The sequence below is a fragment of the Glycine soja genome, chromosome 9, assembly GCF_004193775.1.
Source record: "Glycine soja cultivar W05 chromosome 9, ASM419377v2, whole genome shotgun sequence".
Lineage (NCBI taxonomy): Eukaryota > Viridiplantae > Streptophyta > Magnoliopsida > Fabales > Fabaceae > Glycine > Glycine soja.
The window spans coordinates 6,850,969-6,869,329 of NC_041010.1; the positions used below are offsets into that span (position 1 = coordinate 6,850,969).

General features: G+C 32.7%; 1 protein-coding gene across 3 annotated transcripts; it reads right to left on the minus strand.

Annotated features, from left to right (window-relative positions):
• Nucleotides 1-3,239: 3,239 nt before the first annotated feature.
• On the minus strand, nucleotides 3,240-17,200 carry LOC114367677. Of its 3 annotated transcripts, none has more exons than XM_028324869.1 (19): nucleotides 16,726-17,198; nucleotides 15,618-15,926; nucleotides 15,067-15,261; nucleotides 14,794-14,877; nucleotides 13,616-13,675; nucleotides 13,294-13,338; nucleotides 12,181-12,386; nucleotides 10,429-10,899; nucleotides 9,577-9,703; nucleotides 9,293-9,490; nucleotides 9,099-9,188; nucleotides 8,525-8,587; nucleotides 7,888-7,962; nucleotides 7,737-7,787; nucleotides 7,313-7,393; nucleotides 5,432-5,566; nucleotides 5,120-5,227; nucleotides 4,662-4,727; nucleotides 3,240-3,805 (listed from the first exon to the last, which is right to left on the minus strand). In XM_028324869.1, the coding sequence occupies exons 2-19, from the start codon at nucleotides 15,918-15,920 to the stop codon at nucleotides 3,737-3,739; spliced, it is 2,427 nt and encodes an 808-aa protein (XP_028180670.1). In that variant the 5' UTR covers nucleotides 15,921-15,926; nucleotides 16,726-17,198; the 3' UTR covers nucleotides 3,240-3,736. The 3 variants fall into 3 exon arrangements, with proteins under 3 accessions (XP_028180670.1, XP_028180671.1, XP_028180672.1); XM_028324870.1 differs by lacking the exon at nucleotides 16,726-17,198 and adding an exon at nucleotides 16,423-16,592; XM_028324871.1 differs by lacking the exons at nucleotides 3,240-3,805; nucleotides 4,662-4,727; nucleotides 5,120-5,227; nucleotides 5,432-5,566 and adding an exon at nucleotides 6,711-6,886 and having other exon boundaries at nucleotides 16,726-17,200.
• Nucleotides 17,201-18,361: the final 1,161 nt, after the last annotated feature.

The window sequence follows — 18,361 nt, forward strand, 5'->3', positions numbered from 1 at the left end:
CTTATATAACTGGGTAGACCACCCCCTTATAAATTGTTTTTTAAGGGGACCTTTCGGATGCCTGGTTGATTCTTTTTTTTTTTTTTCTCTCATGGTCATGGATGTCATTGATGATTAAGTTCTTATATAACTGGGTAGGTCACCCCCTTATGCATCGTTTTTTTAAGGAAACCTTTCGGATGCCTGGTTGGTTCTTTTTTTTTCTCTCATGGCCATGGATGTCATTGATGATTAAATTCTTATATAACTGGGTAAGCCACCCCCTTACGAATCATTTTTTTTTTTAAAGGGGACCTTTCGGATGCCTGGTTGATTCTTTTTTTTCTCTCATGGCCATGGATATCATTGATGATTAAGTTCTTATATAACTGGATAAGTCATCCCCTTATGAATCATTTTTTATGGGGACTTTTCGGATGTCTGGTTGGCTCTTTTTTTTTTTCTCTCATGGCCATGGCTGTCATTGATGATTCTAACCCCTTCATTCTTCATTCTTCTGACAATCTTGGCATTGCCTTAGTTTCTCATCCTTTCATCGTGTTCTCGGCAAAGGCTTAGTTGTTGATGTGGTGTTGTGGATGAATTGGCGTGGAGCGGTTGCGGTGCTCGTTTATGCCACCGCATTGTGGTACTTCTTCGAGCGTGTTGGTTACAATTTCTTGTCCTTCGTCATCAAAGTTTTTGCCAACAAGCTTTGATGCTTGCTTTGGCCTCTTAGAAGTAATCGAAGTTGGTCGAAGATTTCTCAAAGTTTTTGTTTTGACCGAAGTATTTCCGACATGTTTCGCTATATTTCATGTTTTCATATTTTTTTTCTTTTCTCTTTCTTCTTTAATGTTGATGTATTGTATTCTCCAAGCTAGAAGTGTTTTCAACACATTCCAGCTTGTGGGGGGTATTAGGCATAAAATTGTTTTAGTTAATTATTATAAGTTATTTGTGTAAATTAGTTGGTTACTCAAGTTATAGTTACTAGAAGTTATTTGAGTAAGTTAATGTTGGTTACTCAAGTTAGTTATTTTCTATCTTTGTATAAATACATCAATTTTGTAATACTTTAATGAATGAATGAATTGAATGAATTCAAAAATTATCGTTCATTTCTTTCATTCCTAATAGTTCACAGGTAATTTAAATTTTTAAGGTTTCTTTTATTTATTTTTAGATTCATGTTTCATGTATAGGATGACGGCGAGGTGAAGTGGATATGAGTAGTAGTCACCCATTAGCCGCTATGTACTCATCCCGTCGCCTGTGGAGGGTTATCCGCTAAGCAAATAATTCTAAATATTTTTAATATCTGTTGTAACTTTATCTTTTCAACAAACAAGGCATTTAGAATTTATTTGTCATGAGGTTTAGAATTATATAAGTAACTTACAAGCATGCATATTATTCATAAGAAAAGTGTGACGTAATTCAGTTTTTGTTCACATTCTTTCCTCTTATTCACATATTTATAAATTTACAATTTGGTTGCTTCATCTACTACTTTTTTGATACACAATATTAATTTCTCACATCATTCTGGATTTGAATCATGGAGCAGAGAGTGTCAGATCTTGGACTTGGACCACACAGTCGTACACTCAGCTCACGCTTGTTGAATAGAAATCATTTCCCCAACTTGGAATAGCAATGCCAAGTGGACCATCAATTTTCCTCAAGTGGGACGATATTTGCAATTGAAAATTGAAGATCATTAAGACTCCACCACTCTACTACGTTGAAAACTTGACGATGTCAACAAATATAAATGACCCCCCCTACATGACCATTTTCTCAATGAAGAATTTTGTTACATAAAATATAAGCTGATCGAAGTATTGAAAAAGGCTGATATGAGATCGAATATGACCCACTTTAAAGATTTGGAAACGAATAATCCCTTTATTGTTCCTTATATATTTGTTTCTAAAATATAATAATCAACCTTTTGGATGAAAAAAATGTGACCGGAAGAAAGACTTCAAGACTCTATCAAAGATGTCAGGTTTTTTAACAAAAATTAATCATCAATAAAATTAGTGAATATTCTTTACTGATAACATGATAATTCAAAAATATAATAATAATGAGGAAAAGAAAATCTTATGAAGAGAGGTTGGCATTACCATGTGGACTTGCCTTTACGTGTATTTTCAACAATGCTATTGCCAGCAGCATTTAAGTACTTAGCTTCATATTTAATCTTTTTCGCGTCAAAGAACAACTTGAGAGATATCATATGATACAGCAAACGGGGTTTCACATCCTCACAATCTATGTATGAATACGACAAGGTCAGAGATCTCTAGTGGAGAGTGCATACAACAATGTTTGTTTTTTCGTTAGGAAACAGTCAAGTCATATCAGTTAACTGAGCAAAGTACCTAAACAGCGATGAGGTAGTTAAATCTAATAAAGCTTGATCCCCATGAGAGACACCATGAATGAAGCACCCGAAATGTTTGTTTCCTTCTCTGTAGTAAGGACTAGGGACCCAGAGGTCCATGTCTGCTAGCTACCACCCATTTGTTAGTGGCCATGGATCACCAAACACGAAACCTTTGCTTTTACTACTGCCTTTTGAATCAGGAGAGTTTTTAAGTTGCACTCAATCAAGTCTTACTGTATTTGGCTGACCCTCAACCTTTATGAATACTTTTAATATAAAAAATACTTTGAATATATTTAACATATACCTAATATAGTTCCTTTTTAATTTACTACCTAATTTCTTTTTTTTACTACTTGATATTTTTAAACTTTACTTGTCTGATGTTATCCTAAGTCTATTAAATGATGACGTCTTATTCTGTTAGTCTGTCACATCATCACTTAATTAATAACGTGATAGTATTAATTTATCACATCATCACTTAATGGATTCAGACTAACGATAAATATAAAAATAAAAATTTGAATATTAGTAAAACAAAAAAAAATAGTAAATTTAAAAAGAAATATCATAAAAAAACATATTCAAATCTAAAAAAACATAAATATTAGTGATATGAAGTATTAAGAATAATAAGTATTAGTAAAATGTTTAAAGTAATGAATGTTTAGTAAGTGCTCCAAAGTACAATAAGGTTACTGCTAACCCAACAGAAACAGTCGACATGAAATTTGTTTTTATTTTTTATTTTTTTATCCATACAAATAAAAACCAATACCAAATTTTTTTCAATAACTCACATTCTATTCAAACCAGTTGAGCTAGACCTCAATATGAAATTTAATTGAAATGCTTGTAATTAGAGGAAGGAGGAGAAATGCTTGTAATTGGAGGAACATTATTACAAATATTCAAGCGTACAGTTGGTCTTCATAATGAATGAATATCCATGATTCCTTCCATATGTTTACGAGGATTTACAAAACGTACTTGGCTTTTCTGCTAGCAAGTTCTGCATCATATTTAAAGACCATTTAAACATACTAGGTCATATCGAAATCAAGTGATACGTAACGGAGGGTTCAGGTGTTAGCGTTCACAGTATCTTGTGAGCATAAAGCATAACTTTTACCTTTGGTGTATGAAAAAATGTCATTTACATAGAATGAAACCTTAACAGCACTTATTAAGATTAAATATACTATCTAACTAATTATATACAGGTGTTGCGGCAAGCCTAAGCTGGTAACATTAGGCGTCACGTGTAGGGAGAAAATTTTAGCTCATACATAATTTAAGAATACAACACTGAACGTGCGTTCAAGCTTTGCAAGGCAGTAATATTCCCAAATAGCGTTATTCCTTTTGGAAGAAAGAGAGAACAATATCTGTATGAACAGAGAAGAGCTGTGTATCCACGAAAAGCTGTTTAGCACAAGACAACAAAGGAGAAATCCGCATTAGTAATATGAGAATAAATACCTAAGAACATGAAGGCAATGCAAAGATAGAAATGTGTCAATAAATTACACAGATAAGCATGCCTAAATTATTTATTCACGCTGACAAATAAGTACTGTACTACATTTAATCCGAGTATAGGTATAAACTACTGCTAATTATACAAATTCATTTGGTTTCCTACACAGATATGCAGTAGAGAAATCAACAATCACATCCGTTTACACGTTAGAAAAAGTCAATTACCCAAGCAAGAACTACATGGAAATCCAGCTGAGCAAGTAGCTACCCACCCATATGTTTCTATTTTCCAAGTGTACAGGACACTCGGTAAGGTTCAACATGAATCTCAAGATTTTAATCCTGCTTGGCCTGATGCCAATGGATGGAAGCTTGTCACTGGTTATATATATATATCCCACAAACAGGTTCAATAGTTGAAAATAAATTGGCCATGTCTCAGATAACAAACAAGACAACGATTCTCAAGCACTCATGCATCTGCAAGACCAGCAACCAATAAGTTGACTTAGCTAGTTGTACATTTGTGTAAACCACCTTAACACAATTTTCACAAGTTATCTTCGTCTTGTCAATTTAGCTAGAAAAACTGCAGCAAGAAACTGCTTACACAGTGCCCTAGTTGTGATCCCAAGATGGCAATGACTAAGTTCGAATTATATTCACATAGATATAGATTTTGGAATTGGACTTGACTACTTGGAAATCAGATACATTTGAAAATCAGTTCAGTCATTTAAAACCAGAAAGTAAATAACATAATTAGCATAAATCATGAAGTAAAGTTTACGAGCCAAACCTTCATGAAAGGCTGATCACGATAAGGAAACGAGTCAATGAAACTCTCCTTCAAAAGCAAGGATACCTGAAGGTACAAGCAATAACATTAAATTATTAACTAGAATATTTTGCAAACAACAATATGCATAAGAATTACAATGATTCAATTACATAATCTTGGTTCAATTATTATTACAATTCTGCTTATTGAACTTAAGAATATGACCATCTTCATTTCAATGCATAAGAATTTGCATAGAGACGAAGAAAACAGTGTTAAAAGTTGAGAATCAATTAAATACTAACCACTACATAAAGGGATTAACTACAATATTTTCCTTTTCAATGAAGTCCAAGTAGTAGATTCTTTATGTTGAGAATCAATTACAATTAAATACATTTGCGATAAATGGAAAAAATGTAATAGATAACAAATGAAAATGTAATGCAGTTTCCTGTTATGACAAAAACACAGACCTTATCATCATTGGATTGTACATTGGTTATTGTATGAGAACGAATGTTACAGCAAAGAGAATCCAAATAAGACCTTAACACCGATAGGAACCTCTTAGCAGCTTCTGTCTGTGAGAAAAACAACACATGATGAGGATATAACATTATGGTGACATGGTTGTTGACAATATGACATGGAAATATTCTGCAAACCTATCACAAACTACTTGAATTTTTTTAAACCACAATATGATGATGAGCTATTAGGCAAAAGGAGAGATGCATAGGGGAGAGTAATGTATAATGATGAAATGATGCATAAGGGCAGCGCACCTGCACTTCCGTGCATTCATACACTGGCCTTCTCCTACCCAAGTAACTTTCTCCCACAAGAGTTTCATGATAAGGACGTAAAGAAGAGATTAACTCTTTCTGACTTGGCAGTTGAGGTACTGTTGATGACTTCACCTATTGTGGAAAAAAAGTATTTTGATAAGAGTTCATGTGTATCTCTCTGTAACTTGAAAATAAATTATAATAGAAGTTAGAACTTAGAATATGACTATAAAAAGCAAAAATTGAGAAGCTAAGCCCCAATCATTTTCAGGGCAATATTGAAGGAAGTCTGCACTCACATAAACCCACAATATATCATCCATAGATACTACTTTTATCTTTTTAACTTAAGAAACAATATCTAGTCAGATAAAACAATTTGTTGAACTGTGGTCATATCGAGTGCAAGAGCAAAAAAATCATAAACTCGAAGATAAAAAAATCTAAGTTCCTGATTTGGTATGGGGACTGACTTCAAAAAGACTTGAACTGAAGAAGCTTTAATGGGATCATAAGATTTGCAAGTTTAGTAAGCTGCTGAAATGCTTTAAATTAATTGCATTGATGTCCAAATTTCAGGTGTAAATTAGTAAAATTTAAATCTGGCGGCGGTTATATTAGGCCTTTAAATGTTAAAAATCAGTAGATACGGAACAAACACAATTCCAATATGTTAAAATAGGAAAGAAACAATCACATGACCAATGACAAGAAACATATTAGAGATTGATGCCAAAATACATTGCCAAAGTCAAAATATGCATCTGTTAATACATCTCAATCATAGGAAAAGGAACAATCACAATTCCAACAAGTTTAGGTATCAAATTAGTAAAATTGAAGTTCCCAAGGCCAAATCCCATCAATCTACCACACAACTAAAAGACAATAAGCTGCTAGTCCACATTAATATTCACAAAATTCAGCAAGTTATAAACCTTAATTATATATGAGCAATTTGAGCACTTTCTTACCATATAAAGAAATAGCTTCCAATTTGATAACAGATAATTTTTAAGGAACACGGAATATGAAACCGTGAATGTATGTTGCAAGCAAATGATAATAATCAAGCAGTATGAAGTCAACAAAGTGTAGTAATGTTTCCTTCCTTTTCAACCATGAATTTTGTAAAAGGTTATTTTGGTGGGTAGCTCTACAACAACAACAACGCCTTATCCCACTAGGTGGGGTCGGCTACATGGATCAACTTCCGCCATAATGTTCTATCAAGTACCATACTTCTATCCAAATCATTAAGTTCGAGATCCTTCTTGATAACCTCTCTTATAGTCTTTTTGGGTCTTCCTCTGTCTCGAATTGTTTGCCTTCTCTCCATCTGGTCTACTCTCCATCTGGTGGGTAGCTCTAAATTGGTCCATTTGGCAGCATAGAAATAAGGTTATTTTCATGAATGCTCCATTCAATGGCAGTAAGTTGCTGGAAGATGCACTGTTTTTGGCATGGACATGGTTCAGAACAATGGAGGAAAACTTTACAATGCATTTCAACTATTGGTCTAGCAATCTACCAGCTGGTTTTCTGTAAACTAGGGTGACACCAGCTGTGGTTTTGTAATTTTTGCCGCTTTGTAGTAGGCTAGTAAGCTCCTATCAGTCTGTATTCATCCTGATATGAGGATTTACCAGCCTTACTTACATACTCTTGTATCTATGGTACCTCTGGTACTCCCTCATATATCAATATATATTAACTTTGCTGACCAAAAAAAAAAAACCATGAATTTTGTAAGATAAGAGGAGACACGTAGTCATGCAACCTATTCCTCAATGAATAAAATACTGTTGGGGAAGGGGGGTGGAGACTACAATTTATGGCATTGGAGAACAGAAAAAGAAAAGGAAAAAAAACACACACCTGGTTTCTGCTGACGTCAATCAGGATAACATTATTAGTTAACTTTGACTGAACTTCATTGGTCTTGTTCTTGATACCAACCTAGAGTATCAATTTTGTAGCAAGTCAGGTCTCATAGATCATATACTCAGTAGAAAAGGCTAAGATAAAAAACAGTAGAAACCAAATTTAGAACTAAACACTACAGTGACCACTCTAATATTAATGTTCCAATTTGTGAAAGATAATATTAAATGGGCTTTACAAGCTCCAACACACTATATTCAATATCATTATAAGTAATAATAATGGGGCGTGTACAAGAGCAAGCCCTGAACATGGATTTAAAAGAACAGGTAAATTCAAATTCCAAACAAATAAATAATCATTTTCTGACATAAAGCAGATATTACTCTTGATAGTAAAGCAGGACTAGAATACTCACTATGTAGGGGACAGGTGCATCCAGAAACTCGAGCATGCCATTTGGTAAAACCTGGAAGAGTATGCTCTTATCAAATACTAAGGTGGAGAAGTGATGTTAAAAATTAAGAAAATTAATATTGATTTTTAATCTGAAAAGAGAGAAACCAAACTGGCATAAGCAAGCTTTGCCATTGGTAGGGCCGGATTAGTGGAATAACTGATAAAACTGAAGCAGATAGGATTCCCTGATCATGAAAGAAGCAAAATGTTTCCATTAAGGACTATGATTAAATATCAACAATACAAGTGAGATGCTAATTTATGACAATTAAACTCTCCAAATCAGCAAATCAATGATCAGGTCAAAAGCACAGCAAAGCTATCCATATTTCATCATGAATGTAATCAATCTGTAAAAAGACAATATGCACATTCGCAAGATCTAAAACAATTAACACAACTTCTGGTGCTGTACATTACAAAATACAAATAAGTAGAAAAATGGCTGATTAAATATGTATGAGCACGTCAGCAAGGCCAAAATGGGAACATCAAAATTCAAATTCAAGAACTGCCATTCCTAATAGAGCAAGGGAAAGATGCTAAAATACAAATATAATTACTATTTGTTCCTAATAGAGCAGGGGACAGTAATGAAGGAATAACAATAAATCTGAAGGAAAAAAAGCATGTACAAGAGTCCAACCAATGACTCAAATAATTTTAACATCAATATAAAAATTGAGTAGAGAAAATTAATAATATTCACAATATCATTACTAACATAATTTGAGGCACAAGACATACCAAATTAGAACAGACAAAAACAATCTGCTTCTCCAGTAGAGCTCCTGCAAAGAATGTTAACACCTGCAGAATAGACATACAACCATTCAAACAAACATGCAGGGCTCAAACGGATAAGCATTATGTTAATGCCATCTAGGCTGTTATACTTATTATTTAATCACGTCTTTAACTGTTTACAACTGTTATTTTATTACCATGTATAGATCCCAATGTTAGGAATTGATTTCCTTTCCTACAAATTAGTCGTAATATCTGTAACATCTATAATCCCTGCTTTTTAAAGTTGCTGACTATTTAATGAAAATGACACATAGGACAAATCAGTTCTTCCAAAATGATTTTCCTGATATTCTTTACATGGTTCTTGTGAATAGTTGACACATTAAGTCATTCCAACATTCATAGTGCCCCCCCCAAAAAGTTTATCTACAATTGAAGTGACCAAATAAAACAATTAATACCAGATCTCATTAAATCTAGAAGCAAATAGAGCGATAAATGTCCACAAATGTTGAGATATTAGGTATAAGAACATAGATTCTAGAAAATCACAAGTTAAAACAGAAATTACATTTTCAAGTCTCAAGGTACCACACATGCATGCTACAGCCCATATAGATAATGCAGTTGCCTCCTCCTCAGCCAAAAGAGAATTATGTGCCTGACAGGAACAAACAAACATGATACAATCCAGAAGACACATATCCTAAATCTTAAGGGGAGAAAAAGCAATCTAATCCAATCATTATAATTAATGTAACATACCTCTGCAAATTCCAGACCTGTACTGCAAGATTTCAAGTCAACAGTTGAACCGGCAAGATGTAGAATTGTCTCATCTGGTCTGTGATATTCCAAGGGATGCAGGTGTTCCAAAGGATGAAACCTAAGTGCTGAGTCCCTTGCAGGGCAAGCTAAGCAATAATACTCACTTATAATCTGTAATGGTCCACAGTTATTTGCCTGGAAATTGATAAAAATAACATCAGCTGTAAATGTCAACACACAATCCAGACAATAACAGTACAAGGTGAATTTAAATTACAAACCTTCGCCCATTCAAGAATATCATTTAGGTCATTTAAATCCTCTTGGCCAGAGAATGAAGCATCTTCTGTCTCAGTATCATCAGCATCACTCCTAAAATTTCTGTCATCACAAGGAGAACCCTGAAAACTGCATGAAGCAGTTGTATAAGATACGTCATTTATAATAATGAACAATAAAAAATGCCTAAAATATCCTTCACAGGGTTAACCTTGAAAACGGCATAAAACAGACAATATGTTTTATATAACCACTTGGAAGAAGTGGACAGAAATATAATATATTATATAATAAACCATAAAGTACAGTCACTCTAAAAGATAATTGTGTAAATACATCTGGATTTGTTTGGATAAGTAAAGATAATTTATTAGAAAGAAAGAAGTAATGTGAAAGAAAAATAGGAATTCTATGTGCAGAATGCAACCTCAAAAAGAAAAAGAAACCACAGCAGATATGAAGTTAGAAACACAATGGGTCGCTACTGTGACTCATTCTATGTCTCTACATTATTCCACATCAACTTATTTCATGTGGCATGAACAAGAATATACCAGGGAACATAAAGTAATACTAATAAATACAACTTTATGACTCCCACCTTGCGTAAATAAAAATCCACCAACATATCTGCTGTTAAATGAAGTCAAGGAATAAATGCACTGGACTTTTATTTGAACCTATAAAGAATTAAAGTGCTTCAAACGACACTCATACAAAACTTCTTATTATTAGTACTTTCAGATCTGACCACAAAAGAAAACACATCCATGAGAAAGCACATGAAGCTCCATTACATAATGTTTGTTAGCATAAATGCAGACTAAATGTACTGGACAATCAATGTCTTGTACCTGCAGGAAGATTCAGAGCTTTCATACTGGCTATAGCGCAGGAGTGGTAGAATAGCATTTGGTAAACGCCTATCTTCAGACTGTTTGTTTGTTACAAAAGCATCCCCATACAAATCACTATCTTCAGCATTTGTAGGACCAGATTCTTTGACAGTTTTTCTATCAGTTTCAGGATCACTAGGCACGGCATTGTCATCATTGACTCTCTCCTTAAATGTATGCAGATCCCCATTAACAATGTGTTTCTCAGGATAATTACTATCATCCTCAATGTTTTCAGGTGAGGAATTTCTTAGGCTTGATTGAGAAATCCTTGGATTGTCATCATGTCTATCTTCTAATCTATCATTCACCAACATGCACTCTGATTTTTCCTCCAAATTTTCCTCCTCGCAGCTACCTTCAACATATTCTAAATTTAAATCTCCAACACTTCCCGTCAACCGCTCTAGCCGTTCTTGCATGAAGATGCTACAATGATATCAGCACAATAAGAATAAATGCATTGTCAGGCTAGATGGCAAACAATTCTAGCATTCCAAGTATCACACATAAGAATAAATGCGAGCATATAATATGCAGAATTCAAATAATTTTACCAAATACCAGATAACAAACAACATGCCATCATGTAAGCAACAACAAACAAGCCTTATCCCATGAGGTGGAGTTGGTTACATGGATCAATCAATTCCATTGGGCTCTATCAAAAACAATAGCATTCTTAATGGTCTCTACCAATTTTTTTCAAGTATCCTTTTTTATGACACTAAGAATCTAAATGGTGGAAAATATTTCACTTTATCTTCCAAATATAACTACTAATTTTATTTGAGAAGGCCCTGCAAGAGGTAAGAAAAATAATCACAAGCATTGAAATCTAAAGCCAAGGGACAAATGAACCACTAAATATTTCCTATGTACAACAGACAAGTATAAAAGTTTGTTCACCTATGTACAATAGTAAAGTTTACTCCTCTATGTACAAGCCAAATTTATGCTACAACAAACTACATCTTAGCTCCCGCAAAAATTGAACCATTTGCAGTTACTTTCAGCCAATATATTATTTGCTTCACTTAATATTTGGACATCAATAAAACTGGCTTTTTATCCTCCAGAAACCTACATTGGGGTGTGGATGTTTAGCCCGAGTACATGAATTCCTTGCTATTAAACTTTGCTTATTGCATGTTGTCTTATTGCATGTTGTCAGAGGATAATTTTCTGATTCATATTGATATAAGAGCATGTGCTCTTAAATAGAATACAAGGTAATCTAAAAAAGGAAACTCCTGAACTAATGCTCATCATTGTACCCACTGTCAATTCCTATAAGGGTCAATGATTCCTGGTCATAAATACAAAATATGCAGCTAATCAAATCTCCTAATAATGGGATTTAAATCCTATCTATAAAAGGAAATAAAATATATAGTGGGATTCTGACTTAAAAAAATGTTTAATATTGCAATCACACTTGCAAGTCAACTTCACAAAACATACAAAATACTAGCAGTCTAGCACATATATGTTTCAGAAAGTACTACACATTAATTCTATAAACCTGCAGCAGATGAGTAGCAGTTACTTGACACACTTTTGGTGCATACAAGACACAACAGATCACTTGTTAATACTAACAGAACCATCCTTCCAAAAATTAATACAACAAATGACAAGATATAGCAAATATCATCAACATCTCACCCCTCATAGGGGAGGGAACTCAGGATTGTTATGAATACCTACCTATTTAATACACCAAAGTGCAATTCAAAAAATGGGAGCCTTGAGAGAATGCAGTAACATCTCTGTGTGGTTAATATATGCCGTTGGCGTTTCAAAGGAGAATAAGTCAACTGCTTATCAGAAATCAGGGAGAGAAATCCAGAGGGTTTTTGCACTAACTCTTCAACTAAGAGACAGCACCCATAAAGTGTTGAATTATCCGCACCCTGTGGCATTAAAAAAAGCCCAAAAGAAAGTAGCATTGTGAGTACAGGAATGAGAACAATATAAAAAACTTAAAACAATAAGGTAGACTTACAGTTATAGGTGAAGCTATTAAGTATTCAAACTTAAGGATCAACTAAACAAATGACCAGTCAACAGGTCCTTAAGACACTGTTTACTTCATAGGTGATTTTGGAAAGAAAAGCAAGTTTGAAGAGATATAGAAAATCACAAGGCTGACAAAAAATGTTTCCCTTCAGAACTCAAAGGGAAATTTGAAGTTAATTTTAGGATGGTATAAATATATGCTTAGCACAGGCAACTAGAAGCAGATTCTTAGCTTAAATGAGAGTATATAAGCCTTTTATGCACCACAAGAGGTAAACCTCAAAACTTACAAATGTAGACTGAATTAAATTAAGGTCCAAAAACATCTGCAAAAGAATCCAAACTAATGCTGGTCCAGCTATAAACCTCTTCAAATGGTAAAAAGGAATTCTTGATTAAAATATTTGCACCTTAGGAACAAGTTAATACTAAAGTGGTTAATTAAGTCCAGAAGTGGTTACTCATTAACAATTCTGAATATTGTTATACAATTGAGTGGTTAAATAATCCTAAACAGTAACTCCTTTTCAGTAATTTTCAAATAACATTTGCTAATTGCTAAGAATAATTTAGGAAGATACGTTGAATGGAAAATAAAAATGAAAAGATAGATGAATAGTATATTTCTGTTATGAAATATATAGTTCCAAAATACATTTCTAAAAGTTTCCTGTGATCCAATTTTCATCCTTAGAATATATAAGAAAATATAAGAAAAGATAGAAGTAAGGAAGAAAGAGAATATTAATAAGAAAATATAAGAAAGTTGAATCAATGTAACAATTCAATCACTTAAGTTACCTGTAGCCTAAATACAAAAGACGGATCCCTTTGTTTAAGGTGTTCCTGCATAAATCAATATACAAACACAGCTAAGCATCAGTGTTTAGAAACTTTTGACACCCTCCAACTTCATCATATAAATTGGTAATCTAATACACTGGGTCTGTATACAATGAAGTTGTAGATGCAAAGTAACCAGATTAACAAAGGTATATATCATTTAAGACTGTCTGTTACTAATGGTCAAGTAATTAAAAGGGGAAGGAAAAATAATTTCATATTAACAAAGACAATTTGCATAATGCATAATATTAATGGAAGCAAAATATATCATAAATACCTGCCCAAATAGAATTTCGTTCAACTCACTCATGGAAGGGGTTCTCTCAACAGCATTAACCTAAAAGTCAGATCCAGGAAAAAGAAAAACCTAAGTGTAAGCTCCACATAAGTTATTGGCATGAAAACAAATAAATCTACGACTCACTGTACATATTGAGTATTCAAATAATTAACGAAAAATTTTTAATTCAAAGTAATATTAATCACTCTGATTCATCAAGATGCTTTTTGTTTACTGTTACTGTGAGTACCTAATCAATGTAAGTGTTTATTTGGTAACAATTATGTTCTCTTTGGCCCCATTTGGAAGAGCTTATTTACAGCTCATTTGGGCTTATGACACAAGTAGTTGTGTAACAGTTTGGGAGAGCTTATGCAAATAGCTTATGATATGTTCATAAGCTGTTTTCAGATTTTTTCAATGAACTCTCCAGGACAGCTTATGAAAACAACTTACAACTTATACAAAACAGTTTGACCATACTTCCCCCTTTGATTATAGAAACAACTTATACATAAATGCTTCTTACAGAATAAGTACTTATTCATTAAGACCTTAATTAAGCTGTTTATCCAAGCGGCCCTTAGTCTTTAAGGCTTTCATGAGAGTCAAGTGTCAAGCCTTATTTATCCTATCCCACCCCATCCTTGCCTCTTCAGATGGCATTAATTATGTTCTTTGATTTCAAAATAACAACATCAATAAATTCAAACTCCTTAATAACAAAAGAAAATAGCACAAAAGACAGACACACCCAGGAAGATAAAGTTTGAAACCTTCATATGAATTAAAAGCTCTTTTACATAATATCAATTTGAGGGGGGAAATATCTCTCAAAAAGCTACAACTTTCCCTGGCCTTTTTTGTTTGTCAAAACAATACGCTAATGCTAGAGGTCCATAAAAACAAAAAGAAAATACCAGTGCCTTTTCCATAATATCAAAATTGGGGGACAAATATCTCTCAAAAAGCTACAACTTTTTCCTTTTAATTGTCAAGATAATTCCCTAATGGTGATGGTGATGATGATATTAATAGTAATGACATCAAATGGATGGGGGCAAATTAGAAGTTCATTGTGCATACTATTGATAGTGATGGTGATGATGATAGAGATAGTAATGACATCAAATGGATAGGGAGAAAATTAGAAGTTCATTGTGCATACACCTAACCTCCAAGCCTCCAGGGAAGCAGAAAGAGAGAAGATCCTTGCCTTTAAGAGGCAGCTGTTTTTCTGGAGGGTAAACAAATAAAACCTGGAAAAAAAATTAAATGTAAAGTTTTCATGAAACCGATAGATGTTAACACATAACTAAGATTCAGAACGGAAACCAATGAAAGTTGTAGTGGACATAGCAATAATACTGTTTTAAAAAAAAAACAGTACTAGGACGAGAGGCAGTAACAATAATTATCACTATAGTACATAGTAATTCAATCAAAACCTGAGGTTCTAGATTGGGTTCCACTTCCACACGGGACTGATTCTGATAACCAAGTGCACTTCTCAATTTACCAGGGCCTTCAGACTTTCTTAAAAAACATTGCCTTTGCAGTGCCTGAATATCACAATTAGGATGAAGTCCAGCAACCACCATGCTTTCAAACAGCTTTGTTGGCTCCTTCCAAGACTTATGGTCCTGTGAAATCAAATATGAGAGTGTATCAGTGTCCGAGAAGAATCCAATTCCAAGGAATTAGTATGAGTTTTTGTGCTTTCAAAATAAAAGGCACAAAACTAAAAACACTGATAATGACATGTAACAAGAACAAACACGTGTAGCTATGATCTAAGGTGAAAGGGGAAACAACTGAATTTTCAAGTAACTGATGCTAGGGCCAAACCGCTAAAGGAAGAACAAAGAAAAAAAAGCATTAAAATCCAAGGACCAAAAATCCAACAGTATCAACCAACTTAAATTTCTTTATTGTTTAGTGTATAACAAACATCTACTTCTCACTTCTCATGTATTCAATAAGCAGATTTTAGTTTTACCGTGTACTGCAACTGAAAGTTTGCAGCCCATTGACGCTTCTGAGTTGTCAAGATTTCCGGATTGTAATTTGTATATTTAACTTCTGGAGGGCTAGAAAATCCTTTTATCATTTTCGTAACTTGATACTGCAGCCTTTGAAGTTGGCTGCCACCATGATCATTTTTCAATGAATATACCACAGATGGCCTCTGAGAATTCATAGCAGTGGCAACAGCTCTAGCCACATCCTCTGTTGTCTGCGTAAAAAATGAAGCACCCCAACTAGGACTACCCCTCTCTTCCTCCTTTGTCACTCCAGCCATTTGTTCCTTCACAAACATAACAATGATTTCAATAAGTAATACTCTCTAAGAAGCAAGATCAATTCAAACAAAGTATCACTCAAACTAAAGCTACAATATATCTCAAATATGTTAATGCTTGATTATAATGCAAGCCAGCATAAAATAGTGACAGCTATGAACAAATATACCAACAAGTCACCAAAAACTGACTATACACATCATATGCTTAGAAAACAAGCCTTTTTCAAGTAGAACTTCAAATTTATTTATTAAACATGGCAATCCACAACTAAAAATATGTGATATTGAGCTCTTCAGAAGTGTCATCAGCAAATTATAATCGATAGCAATAAAGCAAACCAAACGATGAACCTACAACCGCATCATTTCATCAAAAAAATAAAATAAACTCCTAAAAGATTCCACATATAACTTGTCTTCAACAAAAAAGCTTAAGTATTACAAAATTTATAAAAAAAATCCATTTTAGCACTAATAACGCGTGCTACAGATTTCATACTCATAGCTTCTTCAAAGCTACACCATAACTATCTTCTGTTTCATGTTCTACTCTGTTCCACAAACCGAAAAGCACAAACAGGGTGAAAACCCGATGCACAAGTGGACCAATATACCTAAAATAAACAAATTTTTTTATAAAAATAAACATTTATTCGAATTCAAGCAACACGATCGTAAATAAAATAAATAAAAATTATGAAAAAAAGAAAACAAAACAGAGAAGGGTAGAAGTTGAATTGAACAAACACACAGCTGAAATCGGAAAACCCACAAAAAAAAAAAAAAAAAAAAAAAAGCTTACCAGAAAATAGCGGAAAAAAGGAAGCAATAGAATAGAGAGAGAGAGAGCGAGAGAGAGAGAGAGAGAGGCTTAAGGGTGGGGTTGAGGTTGGAAAGAGAAAGAGAAAAAATATTTAAGAATTAAGATTAAATTAATTCATCAACTTCTTCGGTAGTTTTTTCTTTTTTTCTCTGCCTCAGGGACGAGAAAATATTAAAGAAAATTTGTAGGTGTTAGAATGGGAAATGGTCCATGCAATCGAAATTGAAAAAAGGAAGAAGAAGAAAAAAAAAAGGGGGTTGGCGATAGTAATTAGGGTAAAAACAATAAAATTGAATGAATGAATGTGGCGCAGTGGAAGAAGTAGAAGAAGCTTCGTGCGCGTCGAAACGCCACTGCTATTCAATTGTATATTGTTTTGCAGTTTTGTTTGGATCGTTGGATTGGATGTTGCGTACTCCTGTTTCTCACCCCCATCGTCCCACTCACACTTGCATATTCTCGTTCTCGAATCTTAATATTATTGCTTCTTTTTTATATACATATATAATTAAGGCCTATTATTTGCAGGGACAATAGTATATATTTTATTCTGTCAAAAAATTTATTTTGAAGAAGAAAAAACATAAAAAGAATAAAAGGAAATAAGATTCAGCGAACAATTATTAAGATTGAGTGAATACCATTTTTATTTTTTTTATTTTTATAAATGATCTTATATTGATTAAATTTGCATCTATTTTTTCAACTTAATATACATTTAAACTGAATAAATAAAGGATAGAATTTATTATTTAGTTTTAAATTTATAAATTGTTAACTTGTGTTGGATGAATGAAATATAGACAAATAAAGTTCAGGAGAATAATCTTTTATTATATAATTAAGCTTGAGAAAGATTCAGTAGAATTAAATTACCGAAAATTAGAAGGAAAAAATCTTGCAAAATTATATAATTATATAATTATGTTATTAATCGATTAATAAGTTCACATTTTATAATAATTTTTATATAATTATGTATTAAAATTATTTATAATAAAATAATATTAAATTCTTGAAAAAAAATGCTATAAAAAAATCATTGTTATAAAAAAATTATAGGGAAGTTTTATGCAATTGAGCAAGATAATTAAGATTGAATTAAAATAGAAAAATTTTAATTATATGGAAAAATATTGTCTTAAATTAATATATATATATATATATATATATATAATAAATATTTCATGCAGCTAAATTTCTATAAAATATACTTAGGGTCCCTTTGATTCGTCAAAAATTATAATACTAGATAGAATAAATATTTTTATTCCGCCCTTGATTTAAAAAAGATTAAAAAACAACACAAATCAAGTAGATAAACACTTGATAAAATCTCTAATTTTTGTATTAAAAAACATGAGACATTTTTTTTTTCAGGTACAAAGTATTAAAATAATGCACCCGTATTTCTATCTCTTTAACTGAAAAAATAGTAACAGTGTAATCATTTTAAGAAGGAAATATCAATTTTTTTTAATTCTAGCATCTCTCTTTTTATTTTGGTAAAACATATAAAATTTGATAAAAAAAATTGTATTAAGATAATTAATATTAAGTATTTTAGTAAATGTTATATTATTTTACTTATATTATTTATTATTCGTCAAACGAT